Below are 19,527 nucleotides of genomic sequence, written 5' to 3' on the forward strand. Positions count from 1 at the left end.
ACCATAAAGGTAAAGGTAAAGTTTTCCCCTTGACATTGTAGTCCAGTCATGCCTGACTCTAGGGTACAGTGCTCATCTCCATTTCCTAGCCAAGGGAGCCAGCATTTATCCATAGACAGTCTCCGTGGTCATGTGGCCGACATGACTAAACTCCAAAGTGCACGGAATACTGTTACCTTCCCACCGAAGTGGTACCTTTTTATCTACTTGCATTTGCATGCTTTCGAACTGCAAGGTTGGCAGGAGCTGGGACGGAGCGACGGGAACTCACCCCGTTTTGCAGATTCAAATCGGTGACCTTTCTATCAACCAGCCCAGCAGCACAGCAGTTTAAACCACTGCGCCACCTGCATCCCTAATCTATACCATGGGTCAGAGTTATTCATGAACTGGGTCATTGTGTTCATCCTCACAAATCATCTGCTTCCATGATATGGCCAATGCTGAAACTTCACCTGTGTTCATGTCAGAAGAGGATGAAAAGGCAACCTGTACAGGCTGTGTTTTTCATGTACCCCTAGATGTGGAATTATCAGTGTTTTCTCATGTTTAATAACACTGAGGAAATAAACAAGGATGAGAAATGCCCGCCCACTCCATGCATCCTTTCAATAACTGTTAGGGACATTTATATCACATTCACTTTTAAAGATGCAGTTCTGGGTGGAAGTGTAATACTAGGACAAATGAGAACATGGTATGCAGTAGCTTTGTTCAGCCAAACCTCAACAGCTTATTAATCCAAAGGTGTCAGCTGCATCACTACTCAGTAATTTTCATAACACTACCTGTGCAGCTGAAATAAATGTATGCTAATTGTGTGTGACTTTGGGAAAGTAACCCTGTTTGGCTGCAACACTTATTCCAAGGGTGGTGGTTGGAAGGCAGAGCTGCTTTGGCACAGAACAAGTGCAGGTTTCACTTTAGCTCTGCAGGCAGTAATCAGGTTAGGCATTTGGGAGTCAGACCAATTTGCCTGAACTTTTTAGTTCATGACAGGTGTGGAAGTACTTCAAGTCAGGGTGTCTTATTAGCTTTTCCACACCTTGGCAAATAAAAGCAAATCTGGTAAAGAGGGCTTTGTTCAGCCAAATGAGACCTTGTTTAAAATACTGTCAACAAATCTAACAGGCAGCCCTGTAAAAGGCATGGTATTGTTGAGACGAGGTGCTCTAAATGTTTCTTATGGATCCTCATTTGCTTAATGCAAATCAAGCCGTTGCCTGAGCAGTAACAGAACATATTTATCATTGTCAAGTAGTGAGTATTGCCCATGTTTAAAGAACAAAATTGCTGCTGCTGCTGCAGGATGATACACAGGGACAGTAGAACGAAACCCTTTTTTCAGCCTCTTCTTGACATGCAGGTATTTCCAAAATCATGTAAACTGCAGAGCCTATCAGCCAAGGACACCTGCTGCTCAAATTTTCAAAATCATGGAAAGCTGAGCGTGTGCTTCGACTCTAATTCTCCCTTTAAGGCTTTGTTTGCCCCAGAATGTTTTTCAGATGACTTAGCACTTCAAAGCAGCTTCATTTGTAAATGTAATTAATACTGTTGATTTATGTATTTGTGTATTCTACCAGTTTCTTCTTTCACATTGTCACAGTAAAAGCTGCCATTGACCTTGTATTCATTTAAGAGGTCAGTGACTATTTGTAAACTTACAGGGAAATGTAAAAATATTTAAATGAAGCATCGTTTCAGAGAAGTTTAAGCCATAAAAATAAGGAGAACATTGCTGAGTGCACATTTGTACTCTGTCCCCCTCAGCTGATGGACTGCATAACACTACTCAAAGGATAGCAGTCTGAAGCACCTTTCTGCACATATTTACTCAGAAGTAATCCCTACTGCATGCACGTAATGGACCTTTCTCCCTAATACATCATAAGGACCGTAGGAAGTTGCTTTATACAGAGTCAGACCACCTTGCCTGACAGGTGTTCTTCGGGTTCAGGCAGGATTTTTCCCTTCAGATTTTTCATCTGAAGATGCCGCGGTTGAAGCCAGGACCATCTGCATGTTAAGCATGAGCTCTGCCATTGAGCACATGGTCCAATGTAGTCCAATATGTTTGGAGCACCCACCATCCTCATCCAATAAGGCCAATGCAAGCGTGTGTGTTTCCATTTCCGAGAGTGCCCCTTCAAATGGGATATTTTGTGGAAAAATACATTGTCCTCCAGCCAATCAGAGCAATGCAGGTATGCCAGGTTTCCCACCACTGGAAAAAGGGGAGCCCTCTTCAATTATGGGGCCATAAATTTGGGAAGCATTACTCCCCCACCCTATTGTGATCTCCATTAAGCACAGAATGCAGTCATAAGGTGATGTAAATTCCAAAACTCAGCTATGTTTAAAGTTAATCATATCACAGTCCATAGTAGGTTGGTGTGGCATGTTGTGATTATGAATGGATTTGCACATTTAAAGTATGATTTCAGTTATTTCAGTGAGGCACACATTAGTCATGACTAAGTCTGGATCCAGACTAAGGACTCATGTCTACAGTGCATAGAATGCTTCTGATCAGGTGTATTAGCTAGTCATTTATTGGTCACTATCCTTAATGTTTGTCAAAAATAAAAACCCCTAAACAAAACAAAATGCATCTAATGGAACAGCTCTATCAGAAGGTGATTTAAAAGCAGACAATCCCTTGCCCACCCAAAAATGCATCCAATGTTGCAGTAGTTTCATATTGCAAGGTTTCTCATGGGGGATTTGCAAAAGATTTTTCTGAATTTTGCAAAGGTTTTAGGAAAGGTATTAAAGCACCTGTCATATAGTGGAGGCTTTCCTATAGTGGAAATGAACAAGGAAAAATAGAAGGAAAATAAATTACTTTGTGACTCGTGAACAAACACAAATGTGTGATAGATGAGCATCTCTGTATAAGGGCAACTTGTGACCCTCTGGACATTTTCCCCTATAGCTCCTATCACCCACAGCCAGTATAGTCAATGGTGAGGAATGATGGTAGTTGTAGGTCAAAGCATATGCTGCCTGCTGCTGGTACAAGAACAATATGTTGTGTTTATTAATTGTTGTTCACTGCTCAGAGAGGATCAGGTATTGGGCAGTATAGAAATAAAATAAATGACATGAGGTAGAGAACACATTCCATTCTAACTGCTGAACTGATCCTCTTCAGAACTAATTGGTAGAAATGGGACTGTACTATTTTAAGATGTAGGGTTTCACTAAATAATGAAAATTGATTGGTTACATCCAATGGTGACCTTGCCTTGGATTAACGCACTTACATCCATGCAATTTGGAGCGCTAAATTTTGGTTCATTCTCCCAGCCCATTTAAGCCTTGTCTCCCCATTCCCAAAAGTAGCTCCAGATTTTGAGACATTGTCCAAAACTGAGGGGAATATAGCACAAGAGGCTGCAATAAACAAGGGAACAGTGTTGGCAAAAACTAGTTGCCCCAACTTCCTTTAAGGCAGTGGTTACAATAATAAGTTAAGTACTCTTCACCATTTTTACTGCCGTAAAAGGCCAGATACTGAAGATGAAACTCAAATACTTTGGCCACCTAATGAGAAGGAAGGACTCCCTGGAGAAGAGCCTAATGCTGGGAACAATAGATGGCAAAAGAAGGAGGGGACGGCAGAGGATGAGGTGGCTGGATGGAGTCACTGAAGCAGTTGGTGTGTGCTTGGGTGGACTCCGGGAGATGGTGGAGGACAGGAAGGCCTGGAGAAATGTTGTCCATGGGGTTGCGATGGGTCAGACATGACTTCGTGACTAACAACAACAGCCATTTTTACTGTGTACTTGCATTCAGACACACAGTGTCGACTTGAATGCTACAACAGAGGCTATGTGGATTTTTCATGCTTGATTAGCTAGCATACACAAAAAATCCTTCTTATTTCAAAGTATTTGTTGCAAAAACCTAGAACGAAACATTTCCCTAAACGGCTTGGGACCAGGAACCTGAAGGAACGTCTCCTTCCTTATACGCCCTCATGCCCCTTAAGATCTGCGGGAGAAGCCCTGCTCCGGGAACCCTCTCTAAGAGAGGTAAAAAGGTCATCAACTCAGAGAAGGGCCTACTCTGCTGTGGTGCCCAGACTCTGGAATGTACTTCCCAGAGAGGTACGTCTGGTGCTGAGCTTATACTCTTTTCGGCGCCAGGTCAACCTTTTTATTTAAACAGTATTTTAAAATCAACAACTTTTAACATTTAGTAGCTCTTGTTTTGTTTTGTGATTTACTGTTTTGTTTTATATATTATTCTGTTTCAATTTATTTATTAGAAATTGTTGTTGTTTTAATTGTTGTTTTAAACATTGTAAGCCATCCTGAGATTTTTATATAATAGGATGGCATATAAAAGCCTTTAACAAATAAATAAATAATAAATAAATTTCACTTCTGTTTTTCAATTGCAGCTGACCGCCATGGATGCAGATGAGGGTCCAAATGGACAGATCGTATATGAAATCCTGGCTGGGGATCAGGGAGACTTCATAATCAATGAACAGACAGGCCTTATCACCATTGCAACAGGAATTGTATTGTCAGTAGGACGTTCCTATGCCCTCACTGTCAAAGCATCTGACAGTGCTCCACTTGCACAGAGGAGGTAATTAATATTATAATTAAATTGTTTGCTTTAGTTTGCGTATAGCTGAGAAATTAACCTTTCCACACTTCAAACCAAAGAAGGATTACAAGTATCAGAGTAATGAGACATCAGTGATTTGGAATTGTTTTTTAAGAGGCACTTCAGCTGATCCTTTGCAAAGTTTCATACTTGAAAGGAACCGTACAGCCCAATCTTATACCTGTAGATGTAGAAATAAGTCCCACTGAGTTCAGTGGGAGCTTCTCCCAGGTAAGTGTGGGTAGGACTGCAATCCTAATAATGATATTGCCATGACTAGAAAAAGTATATATTCTGCACCGAGTTGTTTGTATGCAGTATGTTCAATGCAGCAAATAGATTGTCTTGGTTTTTTCAAAAACGGTAAATGGTTCCAAGCTAAGCCTCCTATCACCTGTATTTATTAGTTTCAGTGTTTGTTTAAAGAGACTGAGAATAAGAGACAGGAAGAGGAAAAAAATGGAGCAAAAGTAGCCACTTGTTCTGTAAATTGCCAACTATCATGTAAGGGTGATATCTCCAAATACACTGGAAGTAAAAGGATCTCTAAGCTGGAGGTAACCTTTTATCCAGATGGTACAATCTCATAGTGTGCCTTAGCTCAATTTGGAGCACAAATTGTAAGCTGTGCAAACATTGGACAAGCAATGAAATACACCCCATGGAAACTTACATTTGCTTCAGCAAAGCCATTCAATTTCTAATCTCCACTTGTTAGATCCTTGTAATCTCCACTTGTTAGGAGCAAACAATAAAGTTTTTCTCAATCCTGCCTGCAGAGACAAATAAAATAAACGAGGGCTGGTTTGTTAGCTCACAGAATACTTCAGATTAAAACAGAAAGGCTGGGGTACCTTAGTCCTTGCTGGCCTGTTGTAGTTTGCAGTGGGGTAGTTTTCCAGAAGTGCACATCTCCATAACTCAGGAAGGAGCAGGGGGGACAGGGCAGTGGCCATGCTATCATGCATATTTCAATAGAGACAAATCCAGATTAATCCAAAATTCATTGAAACCCACACATGTCCTTGTTTGTAAGAGAACAGTATTCTGGTATGCTGATGCAAATATGAATCAAGTTGGCTAGAACATATATGAATTGGGCCACACTCTAGCACAACAAGGATGGGGAAAAGTATATATTTAGTTCCCAGTTAAGTTTTTGGAAACCTTCAGCACTAAAATGACTGAATGTGAAATTTCCAATGAATTATAAGCAACAATTAAAAATAGAATAAAATAGAATAGAAACAGCCATACCAAATAGGTATCATGGAATTTGCCCATACCTGTTTGAGTGATATCTCTTCCCTTTCACCTAGCTATGTGGTGAAAGAGAGAGAGGACAAGCTCTTCTGCCTGGAGTGTTATATTTTAAGTGTGGGGAGAGAGGAGGGAAACAAACACGCCCAAGATTCAAACCTCATTTAATTATGCATTGGGAGTGAGAAATGGGGAGCTATCCAAATAGCCCCCTGTTTATTGTGGGCAAAACTGGGATGTCCAAACTCTATTTCCTATACAGTGTGTGTCTCTCTGTGTGTGTACTGTTGTGACTGTTAGCCCTCCATGTGAGTGGCCATTCTTCTCAGGCCCACACCCAATGCTTCCACATTCAATGAACCATTGGAAAGGAAAGCCCAAGTACTCTTGACCAAATTGCGATCCTTGAGTGTGTATGTTTCTCCCTCAGGCTTTCCTTTTTGATGCTCAGCTGCATATGTGGACCATGTGTGTGAATGCCGGGAGAGGATTGGAAAGTGTGGCTCCACATCCCTTTCCAAATATATGCTGTTTATGCAGAAAGCTATTGACTGAACAGTCCTACTGCTACATGTAAATGTGAAGAAATTTCATTCATCCTTGGAAAATCATATTATATTGACCTAGAACCCACAGGAATTTAATTTCAATTCTTATCTTGCTTTTGCTGTCACTGTTGTTTAGTATAATTAAGCATTGTCTTCATGCATCTTTGTTAATTCAAGGACTAGGACTATAAATGATAGCCAATATTCTTGGTTTTATAAAATGAACACACAGATACTACAAATACTAGAAGTTCTATCTACGTTTTTCTTAATTCTATTTAAGAGACAAATATGAATATCCAGCCCAGTGCTTCAAGGCCTTGTTGTCACCCAAGCCATTCTTTTTTAGCCTTAAAAAAATCTATAGTTTTTGTTCTTAAAAACTGCATTTCCAAGTTGTTCTGATAAAAGCAATGCTCTCTTTCCCTCTCTGCCTCCTGCGGCCTTCACAATTTGTGTGACCCATGGAGTAATCACTCAGTGAACAACTATTTTAGGTTGTCTAAAACTGAGCTAAACTGGAAATGTTGCATTCACCTCCTACAGACCAATCCAAGATGGATGGATGACATCAACAAAACTGCTCTGCTGTTCAAAGACTGCGCTGAGCTCAACCCTATTTTGTACATTCCACATACATGCCTTCATTCTTGATTCACATCCCAGTGGAAGACTTAGGGCTCTTGCTGCTGTTTCTTTTATTACTGAAACATGGACCTTGCTAAGTTCCATGCCAATGTGACTGTACAATGGAGGTATCTTTTGATCCCCTGGCAATGTATCCCCTAGGAACTCATTTGGTAGATTAATTGCTTCCAGAGTAAAACTGGCATGGCCCTGATACACCCATAACCATTTTAACAGAGCATAAATAGAATGTCCAATGAGATTGCCAGAATTCCTTAGAGAGTTTTTAACCCCTTCTTATTTTTTGGATAAAATCTGACTTAGCTGTCAGAGCTCTAGGTTTACTGTTATGACTACATCCTCACCAGTAGTTGCAATTCTCTGAGTGGCCAAAACACAACATCAGTTCATATAAGAACTACTTGCCTAAGTTTATTTATCAGACTGGGTTACCCAGTTGAATTGCTTTCCCAGTTCCACAATGCAAAGGACAAATGCATTAATTTTGGATTTGGAAAGAAGCTTAGCAGAATTCTTTCTGATCAGGTTTATTTAACCAAGATATTAGGTTTGTTGACATCCACAAAGTTAGGGCACTCCAGTTCAATAAATAAAAGTGCTGTTTCTTACGTAGATATGGATGGTACAAGATGGAAAGTTTTCTAGCTACTGTGGGGGTTCATTCCATGTAGTGGGGTATAGGAATGCAGTCTTGGTTTCTAAAAACTCAGAATAAGTACCAGTAATTCAGTTAGAAATTAAAACATGTGTCTCTTTGCTTGGCAGAAGGCTACAGTGCTTGCTAAGTGAAGGCTCTTATAACCTGCCTTGACACTTGACACTACTTGGGAAAGTATGAATTGATCTTGACTGGATTATATTTGTTTTTTGTGATTGCAGGAGCTCCATCACAACTGTTTACATTGAGGTCCTTCCTCCAAACAATCAAAGCCCACCCCGCTTTCCTCAGCAGATGTACAGCCTTGAACTCAGTGAGGCCATGAGAATTGGTGCCATTTTGCTTAATTTGCAGGTACAGAATGCTTCAATGTAAGCATTTACAGAGCTTTTTCTGCTTATGTGATGATTTTGATTCTTAGCTCTTTTTAATATTGCACAGAAGTTTCTCTGTATCATGGGTTTTTGAACTTTCTGCAATTATTGAACCCCTTGAAAATCATTTGATCGTGTGCTGTGGAACCCTAAGTTATGGCCACAGAAAATCTGTACATTTCAGATGATTCTGAGCAGGTGCACCCTTATTTCAACTGAAATGCTAGTTGATGTGGACTTCACTTCTTGCCTCATATGGACTTGAGAACATACATGACACTTCTGCTATTGCAGGAGGCAGTAAGGGAAAAATATATGGCCTTTTCAGGGGTAACTTGCTCATAATTGTTCTCACGTTCTCTCTGAGCAACTGCAGCTCTCCTGTGATTTTAAAAGCAGCCTCCTATGGATAACTTCTCTTGCTAAAAATACTTCTCATTTCCATGGGATCCATTTTACCTGTGCATTTTCATAGCTGTGTGAAGGCTGTATGCTAGGGCCAGAAAATATGCTGGCAATTTTATCTTGCACTTACCCAGAGCATGAAAAGCAGCCATCTGTAAGGTGGATGGATAACTAGCTGGTATGGTTAGAATGCCAGGACCAGGACTGTGCTGCAGGTTCTGCCGTGGGTTCAGAGAGGCCAAAGCAAGAGGCACATTTGTTTAAGTGTCCAGGATCAAAGCTAGGGAGTCGACGATCCACGCAAGCGCAGTCCAAGTTATCACAATCCAAAGGCACTGTGCAAAGGTCAGGTTCCGGAAAGACAGTCACATCCAGAGCAAGGTAAGGTCAGGGAGAATAGGTGCAGGTACCTGCGAGTCAGGGTCAGACTGGAAACAAGGGTGGAAGCGGGAATAGACTGGGGCAGGCAGGCTCAGGTGAGGCAATGCAAACTGCTAGAGCGTGAGGGAGTCACCAGGACAGCTCATGTCGCAGTGGCAAAGAGCAGCACTGCAGTGCAGCCTCTTATGCTGGTCTCCCGGACCTCCAGCTGCACTGCATAATTGCTCCTGCAAGTGCTTGCAAAGATGTCCCAGCTCTGCAGGCACTTTTAGGGCCATTTAGGCCCTGATTCTGACACTGTCTGGATGGACCTTAGGCTATATGTTTGATACAGAGAGCTTACTGTTTGCTTTCTTTTCACTGTCTGTCTTTCTCATTGACTACTTACTCACTAGCACATATGGTTTATGATGAACCAGTTGTAGTCAAAATAAGTTATATTAAACTGAGCAAGAAGATTTTATTTATTTATTTGGGATATTTCTAACCCATCCAATCACTATGGGTCTCTGGATGGGAAGATGGGAAGAACAGGTTTAGCTGGCAAAATATAGAGAGAAGTGGGCAATTCTAAGCTTAACAATAGGAATAACAGTACAGAAGCCTAAATATGAGTGTTTGATCCAGCTCCAAGAAGGTTAAAATATATCAGTATCACATGACAATCATTTAATTACTGAGATCTGCCTTCCACATTAAACTAAGACTTGCAACATCTTATTATTTTGTAGAAAGATTTGAAACTTATGATGTCCTTGGAAGTTTGGAAAAATAGTGCTCTGTTTTACCTATTTTCCATATGAAACTGTAATTGATGTATTTGAATTATGTTCACAAACACTTGGATTAGCCAAAATTATGCACTTTGGAGTCCCACTGATTTCAAAGAAAATCTTGGAGCAATCCTTTACCTATTGAATACAGTGGAATTAACTTCTGGGTGGACAAGTATAGGATTAGGCTGAAAGTATGTGCTAATGAGACTTCGGTGTGCTGAACTATGGCTGCATTGAACACTATATTTTTAAGCCAAGTAAAATAGTTTTCATATGTTTATTCTGTAAGCTGTACAAATTGCATGTTCTTGTTTAACGGCATTGTCTAATAACTTTTATGCTCTTTTCAAACAGATAGCTGTCCAGTATGGTCTTTATATTGCATATTTTAAGCAGCAACCAAATGAATACAAGGTTTAAACAGAGTTATCATGTTTAGCAATTCACCAATAAATAATCCCTACTGATTAATTTTGAAAATAAGCTGGGGACTTTACTGCCTACCAAAAGCCTCTTTATTCCCTCTTCTTCTGTCAGTCATTGTTGATTAAAGCTTAAGTATGCAAATATTCAAATTTTCTGAAATTCCAGTAAGCAATTATCATGCTAATGAAAACACACTCTTTATGCTGCCAAAGTAGAGGCACTCTCTGGAGGGGACAAAACACATACAATCAGTTGATCTAGAGTTGAATCTGTCAAATATGTAATTGTTATAAATGTTTTAATTAGTGTTTTAATGTGCTGTCCATCATGACTGAGCCTGATCCCCCTCAAACAAAACAAAGCACTGATTAAAACAAACTATGACCTGTAACATGTCGCTTGTTTGTGTTGTTCTGAAGGCAACAGATCGAGAGGGTGACCCGATAACATACCTTATACAGAATGGAGATCCCCAACGAGTTTTTAACCTTTCTCGAACGTAAGTGGATAATCCTTAAAGCTGATATTATAATTTCATGTTTCACCTTTCTTGAGTGTAAATGGAATGTTGCCTAGGATTTTGCACTTTTATGGGTGCCTGCTCAGAAGTAAGTCTCTCTGAATTCAGTGGGGCTTAGACCCAGGTATGTGGTTACAGGGTTGCAGCCTGAATTTTCCATTTCCCAAACCAATTGTATGCATACGCTGTGTGCAAATAAATCATCTTCTAAATCCAAGGTGCTCAGCTGTTTGAAGGTGAGCTTTCATGCACTAAAGGTAGCTCCATGAATGCTACTGAACTTTGAAATTACACACCCGAGATCATTTATTTATTTTAAATGTTTGACTAGGTAAAGCCCACTGAGATGGAAACTTCTATTATACTAGTGACCTGGGATTAATTAGAAGCCTTTAGACTTGCCAGGTTTCTGCTAATGACAGTGACTTTTTAAAAACTTACAATTTCTTGTCTTGAAACTGAAATGTGCTTTAATGAAAAGGAAGACCTTTTGGGGCCATTGTTTGAATTCAGTGTCAGACATTCCAGGCATTACTAACTGAAAAAGCTTTTAGCTTTTCTCCTAAATTGATGCCACCTTAATTAGTGTAAAGAAAAACCATGGAACACTGAAAGCACATGTTCCAGATACAGTGAAAACCTTCTTTCCTTTAAGAACTTGTCATTTGCAAAGCTATTATTTGCCTGAATATTAATTATAATAAAGAGGAAAGGAATGATACATTGAGGGGCCTTTTTGGAAATTAGGGAAAGAGTAAGAAGTAGAAGCTTATCATTATGTTCTCAGAGCTCAAGAGTTTAGCTAAGCAAAAAGTAAAATTAAAAAGGGGTTTTGAATACCACTGTGAATACTGGTATAAGCAGAATAGATGCTAAAAACTGAAGATGTGATGGTAATCTTGTAGTTTTTCCCAGATCTAATACTGAAATGCTGCTGATTTTCCTGAAGATTATATTTCTTCTGACCTAAAAATATTCTGACCATTTACTTCCTGTTAGATTAAAAAAAACTTTGTAAACTCTTGCACACTGTATCTGGAGGTTTAAGAACAGGTGTGCACTTCCTATTCAAAGTCAAGAGCAGCATCTGTTTTTGGATAAATATCTGGATCTGTTACATAGCGAATAGCCTATGAATTTAGAGGTATAATCCCCTTAGAGGTAGTAGACACCTATATTTCAGTACCTATTTAATTAATTCCTGCAGTCCGTAAAAGCAAGGAAAGCAAGATATTCTTTATGTTTGTGCAGATAGCGAGTCAAAGAAATCTTCAGAAATGTATGGAAGCTATAATGGAACAATATCAAACACACCTATTATGCATTTCATGGACCGTTTTTCCCAGCTAAGCTGTGTGGAAACAGAATTACACTATTTCTGATGTCAGCCACGATGGCCACAGTGAGACAACTGTCATATAGATTAATTATTTCAATGATTCATACCTAGTAGCAAACAGATGTAAAACATAAGCACAAAAATGTTGCATCTACATTACAGAATGTAATGGAAAGATAATCTCTTCATAATGTGAAGCAGAGGAGTTCAGAAATAAGCCAGTGGAAGTTTGACAGGATCTAATGCAATGGAACTGTCAGGAGATTCAGACCATGTTGTAGCAGGCTACACGGCTGTGGGAACTGGGCCTGCTTTTCCCAGTGTACAGCATTCCAAGGTGATTGAGGAAGTATTGCTCAAGTCAAGAAGCTGGATCCAAACTCAGTTCCTTTCCTCCCTTTCTAGCCAAACAAGGCCATGCCATCCTAAGGGAAGTTCCTACTGGTTGTGGGTAGGAAGTTGACTAACAATTGGTCCCCTTACTTGAGTCACCGTTGAAAGACTGGACTTATTAAATTTCCCCCCTGTTCAAGAGTGGTCTGGTTCTCACCAACTGCTTGGTGATCTTATAGGTCTTGATATTTCAGCAAAGAATTTCAACACCTCCTCTCCTTCCAATTCAGACTCAAAATATTGTACTAGATAGAATGTTGCTCAGATCCCTCAGTCCTTCCTTCATCCTCTTAAAGAATCAATTGCAGCTTCTTATTTATTTATTATATTTCTATACTACTCAACAGTCAAAGGTCTCTGCTCAGTTCTGTTTTTATGTTAATTCCCAATTTCTTCAGCAGAACAAGGCTGTGAAATGGAAATACGGAAACCGAGAAATTGAAAGTGTATATAGCTCCACATGGAAATGTTTGCTAACCAGTCATAGAATTGCTTTAGCTGCACAGAAAGAGAGAATGTCATATTTATTGTGTGTGATGAACCCTTTGCCTGAACAGTTGGTCATGAATTCAGATTGCTTCTGTGCCTTGTTGTATGCATAAACCACACTTGTTACACTGCTCATTCGGCCAAAGTAGATAATCTGTTTTTTAAAAGTGCGCATTTTATCCACAGTGGTGTAATAAAGACATCCCTGCCTGCATCAGCAGACTTTAATGGAGATGTGGGGAAACATACTTGCCTTGTAACTTTCTCTAAGAGAGTAATTTTAGTCTATTCCCACTGCTTACTTTTTATGCTTTTTATGTGCAAACAAAATAGAAAATAGTTGTCTAAAATTCTCATCACAACCTATATGTTGCCTTTCTTTTCAAAATCATTGCTTTTTGCTTTGCTTCTGAACAGAACTCCTTTGTAGTAGTTAAAATGACATGCTTTTTGGTGACAAACACAGTAGGTGGTTTGTAAAGTGTCAGTAAGAAATATTGGAAATAGGTTGGGTCTGCTGATGAACTCAGAAAAGCAAGAGTTCCTTCCACACTAAACCATCACTTCTGTGGTAAACTGGCTGGTGAACTCGCGAAGAGGTGGAAGTGCTTCTATTCCAGCAGAGGTGTCCTGCCAGCAGAACAACTGTTTTTGGAGGTTCCCCAGCACACCAGTGCAAAGTTGTGCCGTGTGATGTTCTGCCAATAGATTGGGGGAAATGGCATGTTGGGCTTGTCGGCAACAGAAGTGAAGACTCCAAGTCCAAATCCCTTCATTTCAGCAGTTCTCCTTGCCAGGCCTCCTGCATCTGGTGTACTTAATTTTCTCCCATTATCCATAAAGAAAAACTGCCTTCTGGGCTGTCCACAGCAAAACATCAGGGTACGTAGAAGCTGACCTAGTAAATTTCCTTCCTCCACCTGCTGGAAATGAAGTGTGGAATTGCTCTGCCTATTGCAGTCATCTGTACACTTTCTTGGGAGTAAGCCCAAGTAAAATAGTAGGACCCGTTTTTGAGCAAACATACATAGTATTGCACTACTTCTAGATGCAGAACGTGCAGTGTCTAAAGCTTACAGCGTCTCTCTAAGCGTATTTACTCAGTAGTCCTACTGAGTTTAATGGCACCGGGTTCCCCTGGTAAGTGTGCAACATTCCCGCTCAGTGTACAACTGAACTCTGCATTTCCATTTTTTTCCCATGGGACAGGCCTGACTGTTAGCTTGCTTACCTAAGCAATGTGGCATAGAAGAATGTTGATACAAGTGACAGTGTCAGCTTTTGTGAGCAGCAGTTCAACTCTGAACTCTGTTCAGATCTGTCTAACTCTTCCAGCAGTCATTGTGACCAAGAAACAGAACCCAGAAAAGGACAGGCTTGAATCTCAGCGGCTGACACTGGAAATTATGGGACAAAGCAAATGGGGTGCAAGCTAGACAAAAATTGAGATACATAAAATTGGTTAGAGATATTCCCCTTCTTGTCCCTTTATTTATTTAAGGGGAAACCCCTGATTTTCAATATGAAAGAATCCCAAAGGGAATATAAAATCTGCAAAGTGAAATAATAGAAATGTTGACTGATAAAGCAGGAAAATAGGAAAGAGAAGAAACAAGCAAACATTTACAAGATGTAACAGTACAGTTTCAGTCAATAGTCTGGGGTAGTAAGTCTTTAGTTGTACTTTAAGCTTTTGAAACACAGTGTTGATATTGATGATGAAAAGGGCTTCTTCAATCACACTGCATACCCTGGCACACCCAACACTATCAAGGCAGCCTCCCCAGTCTTTCTTAAGATCTAGTATCAGGTCCCAAACTTTATAGGACTGTATCGGCCCGCCAAACCACTGTAGAGATGGGCCCATTTCTCTTACAAAACAAAACAAGCAGCATTCCCAGTTAGAAAGTTCAGACTCTGCATGTGAACTAAACTGAGAATGAGAGGGATTGGAATGTGGCATAATAATGTCAAGGTTAAGGAGAATTCTCAGCTGCAGAGAACCAAACAACCTCGTGTTTGAGGGAAGACACTGTAGTATAGTCTGTGCATGTGGGGTGTGCATCATTAACCCAAAGAGCCAGTTTCAAGCTAAATGAAAGGACCAATTAAGTAATGTCGCTCAAGCTTACGAGCAGCAGAAACCTTCCTAAGGGTGGAGTCACACCTTTTGGAAAAGAAAGGAAGAAAGGTCTTTGGAATCAACTCTTCACATGGGCCAGAGCTCCTCACACAGACCGGAATGAACATTACTTTGATTGATGCTATTTGAGAATAAACTTCATATGAAACATCCTAGCTCAAATAAAGGTGTATACTTCTGAAAACCTTCTGTTGAATCTGTTGGAGAGGGAAAGAGACACACTCACAGTAAGCACCTTCAACTTGGCTGAGTAGCTAACTGTAATGCAATGCCTGAGGCTTTCCGGCAGATAAAGTGGCATCCAGCAATAGTGTCCACAGATATGAGCTACTCTGCCTCCTGCCTCCAGTTGAGTATAGATGGGCATTTCTTTCATTCTTCTGGGACTTCATTTCAGAACAAATAAAAACTGAACTGAAAGGGCCCCGTTCATTTTCCAGCTTATCATTTGTTCCAAAATGGATATGCTCATCTAGTTCAGTTGAGAACTAGATCCATGGTTGGGAAATACTCAGGGGCCGGGGGGAAGCTTATTTTCCAAGCCATTTGTGTTCCTGAGTACACATCTTTACATTCCTCTATATAATCAAATTGCTCTTATTTTATATCTTTGAAGGAAAATATAGAGGGAGATCAAAAAGATAAGCACTCTATATTGCTCCCTGTCCATCACACTAAATGGGTCATCAGCTACTTGTAGTTATAAGCATATTCAATACATATAAAACGGTTTTGAACATATAATGTTATACTGATCTTGGGATTTTGTAGTTTAGTGTAACCACTGAAACCATTCTGTTTAAGGAGTTATTTGGGCTCAGATACTTTCTTAGTGCATTTCATAATCTATTGTGGTTTGGAACAACTTTGTTGCCAGCACAAATGAACAACAGGTTTGTATTCACCTTGGTACTATCTGTCCTATGATCCCATAATATAAAATCTCCAAATCACATCTCTAATCCTAAATCATAAATATATATGCAGCTATAAAGCCTTAGAAGCAGACCTTTGTTTTTACAAACTTTGCTCAGAAAGAGAAGGAAAAACATCATTTCCAGAAGTACATTTTGAAACAAAGAAATAGTATTTTCTGAAAAGAGAAATACTCCCTGATGCTCCAGGCATTCTTCAATGAGACCAATTATCTGGATCAATTTCAGCTGGGGCTCAGGCCTGATTTTTGGCACAGAAACAGCCTTGATCACCCTGTATGATGGCCTATGCTGGGAAAGAGACCGAGCGAATATGACCCGTTGGTTCTCCTGGACCTCTTAGCAGTTTTCGATACCATCAACCACAGTATCCTTCTGGGGTGACTGTCTGAGTTGGGTGTGAGAGGCAGTGGATTGCAGTGATGCCTCTCCTACTTGGATGCTAGGCTCCAGGAGGTGGTGCTTGGGGGATGTTGCTCTGCCACCACCATCCCCCAGATCCTCCAGTGTGTGGTTCCTCAGTCTTGTCCTCCATGCTATTTCATCTGCATGAAACCACTTGGTAAGGTCATCTGGAGTTTTAGAATATGTTGCTGTTAGAATGCTGATGACACACAACAGGTGAGGCTGTGGATATGCTGAACCAGAACCTGGCTGCAACAGCAGACTAGATGAAGGCAAACTGAAGTTCAATCCAGAAGAGACTGAGATCCTGTTGGTGGATGGTTCTTCCAACTGGATGGAGAGAATTCAACCTGTTTTACATAAGGTTGGGAGTGCTTCTGGAGCCATCTTTGTCCCTTGAAGCCCAGGTGGCTTCAGTGACTCAGGATGCCTTCTACCAGCTTCAGCTAGTAGCTCAGCAATACCCTTATCTGGACAGAGATAGCCTACTATCAGTGATGAATGCTCTGGTAACCTCTAAGGCAGACTACTGCAATGTACTCTGTGTGGGGCTGCCCCTGAAGACTGTTTGGAAGCTGCAGCTTCTACAAAATGTGGCAGCCAAATTAATAACAGGGATGGGAAATTCTGACTTGCTTCCGCTGGCTGCCTATATGCTTCTGAGTCCAATTGAAGATGCTAGTTTTGACCTATAAAACCCTACATGGCTTGGAACCACGATATCTGATAGAATGCTTCCCCAGCCTCTATCTACCTGGACACTGCAATCAAGTTCTGGGGCCTTTCTCTGATTGCCACCTCTGAGGGAGACTCGGATGGTGGTGAGAAGAGACTTTTCAGTGGTGACCTCCCAGTTCTGGAATGAGCTCCCCACTGAGGCCTGCCTGCCATCAGCCTTAGTATCTTGTCCATGCCAGGTAAAGACTGCCCTCTACTGCAGGGCATTGAATTAGCTGCTGGTTGTTGGACAGAGTCTAACTGGGTATTTTTAACATATACTTTTTGATTTTTCTTTGTTTAATTTGGTCTTAAATTTTGTATTACCAACCTTTTCATGATATTTTAATATATATCAATTGGTATATTTTGTATTGTTTTTAAATATGTTGCTGTGATCCACCCAAAGAGCTTTGGCCGTTGGCCGGTATAGAAATCAATCAGTCAGTTAATTAATTAAGCAACCAATTCAATAACATACCCTAAAATTGTAAACTTTTAGAAGCCATGTTATAATGTAACATAATTTTTCGTGTTATTCTTAGATCCGGGCTGCTAGCCTTAGGAAAGCCTTTAGACAGAGAAAGCACTGATCGCTACATTTTGATTGTTACAGCCTCAGATGGCCGACCTGATGGGGTAAGTTCCTTGAAATGTAAGTGTGCATTTGTTTGAAATTGAAACAACAGGGAGGCAAAACACCTGCAATTGTGGCATATCTGGTGCAAGCTGATCACTGATCCATGCATACCTTTGCCAATTCGCCTTTATGTCACAAGGGTTCATGCAGGTGCCTTCATAGTATTACTTTGTCAGTCTAGCTCTTACACTTTTACTGGACTGATTTGTGTTCTATTGTCTGACCTCTCATTGTTCTATCATGGCCAGCACACACACTGCACACCATGATGGGTGTCTTATGGGGTTCGTCTTAGTTGTGTTGGAATGCTCTGGGAGCAGCTCACTGCCCAGCCTATTGCACGACATTTTGAACATTTGACTTGCACCATGTGAAACCAGATCCCGAGATGCATGTTTGGACCTGTAAAAAGCCTTTATAGACCTCAGTGACTTCAATTCCACCCCTGTCCCAGCACCTGGGAAATCATGTTGAAAAGGTTTTGCATAAAACCATAAGGAAAGTTATATCACATGTTTTCATTTGCTTGTTTAGATATGAACTACTTTACAAATTAGGTTAGCTTCTGGAATATTAGGAAGTTTGCTTTGTTTGTCTGCGGTATTTGTTATCAGTGACAAACTGTGGGCTCAAACTGCTAGTGACAAGAATATGGAATTTCCTGAAACTATCTGGTGACCTTTCATTTATTGCTTTATATTCTACTTCCCTTAAATGCTGCCAGTTTATCCTGTGATTTCTAGCTCTCATGATATTTCTTTGACTCATAGGCAGTTCTGTTTTAGCCTTTGAAAAGGTTATTTCTGTAAATAAAGAATAATTTTGGTGTCCTGGGTTGTTTTCTACTGGTTTAGTTTGTGGTGTAGTGGTTAAGAGCACAGGACCAAGACTCAGGCAATCTTTAGTCCTCATTCAGTCACGAAGCCAGCTGGGTGACTTTGAGCCAGCCACAGATTTTCAGCCCAACCTACCTCACAGGTTCTTGTTCTGGAGATAAGATTGAGAGCAGCAGAAGGAGAATGATGTAAGCCACTTTGAGTTCTTGCTAAAATTAAATAAGTAATGTATTTATGAACAACTATGTCCAAACAGTTCTGCTGCCGGTGCATTTGATAAACCATTTCTCTTGTCTAGATACAAGAGTATATATTAAGGTATTTTCAGAAAGTGACTACATGTTGCAAATGACTTAGAACCTCCAGTGAAAATGACAAGTTTTTGTATTGGTCTCCACTTCAGCATATAGGGATACTCAAAACATGATTCTGAAACCCATAATACTTTTATTTTATAAGATCACAAAAATGTGCAAGCTTTCAAGATCTCCAAATCAGACAAAGCACTATAGAAAGGAGGTTAGAGTAGGGAGATAGTGAAAAAGTGACCGTGCTGAAGGTCCATTGTCTATATATCTCAAGTAGGAATGTTGGAGAAATTTACAGACAATTCAAGTAAGTCCAGATTTAAATGATTCTGACCTATGGATTCTTCAGCAAAACATCTTTTTCCCAAGTTATATAATTCTGTGAACTTGTGGATTGTATTTTTTTACTTTTCAGAATTTTACACCGGTTTAATTGTCAAAACAATTTTCCCCATGGGCTAAAGCATGAAAATATGTGTTAGGAGTTGCACATATTTGGAGTGATTTGCATATTGTTGGAAACACAAATTTACACAACAGGTACTTTGTGCAAGTGTAAATGAAAACGAGTTTGGTAAATGGGAAAAAAATCCATCAATGAGCAGAATTCATAACAATTCACAAAGAAGAGATGGAATGGATTTAGTGAGCCCAAGTTCAGAGGCCCAAGATGGAAAGAAGTAGCAGATAGGCAAATAAT

At 40.1% G+C, this 19,527-nt stretch overlaps 1 protein-coding gene across 1 annotated transcript in view; it reads left to right on the forward strand.

Annotated features, from left to right (window-relative positions):
* PCDH15 (protocadherin related 15) overlaps positions 1-19,527 on the forward strand; it is a 405,567-nt gene that overhangs the window by 218,692 nt on the left and 167,348 nt on the right. The window contains exons 15-18 of the mRNA XM_044420577.1: positions 4,412-4,605; positions 7,962-8,094; positions 10,522-10,601; positions 17,589-17,682. Coding sequence (XP_044276512.1) covers positions 4,412-4,605; positions 7,962-8,094; positions 10,522-10,601; positions 17,589-17,682 — 501 coding nt within the window. The remainder of the gene's footprint in view (positions 1-4,411; positions 4,606-7,961; positions 8,095-10,521; positions 10,602-17,588; positions 17,683-19,527) is intronic.

The sequence above is a fragment of the Varanus komodoensis genome, unplaced genomic scaffold (genome assembly GCF_004798865.1).
Source record: "Varanus komodoensis strain SLA01 unplaced genomic scaffold, ASM479886v1 scaffold11, whole genome shotgun sequence".
In the NCBI taxonomy this organism is placed as follows: Eukaryota; Metazoa; Chordata; class Lepidosauria; order Squamata; family Varanidae; genus Varanus; species Varanus komodoensis.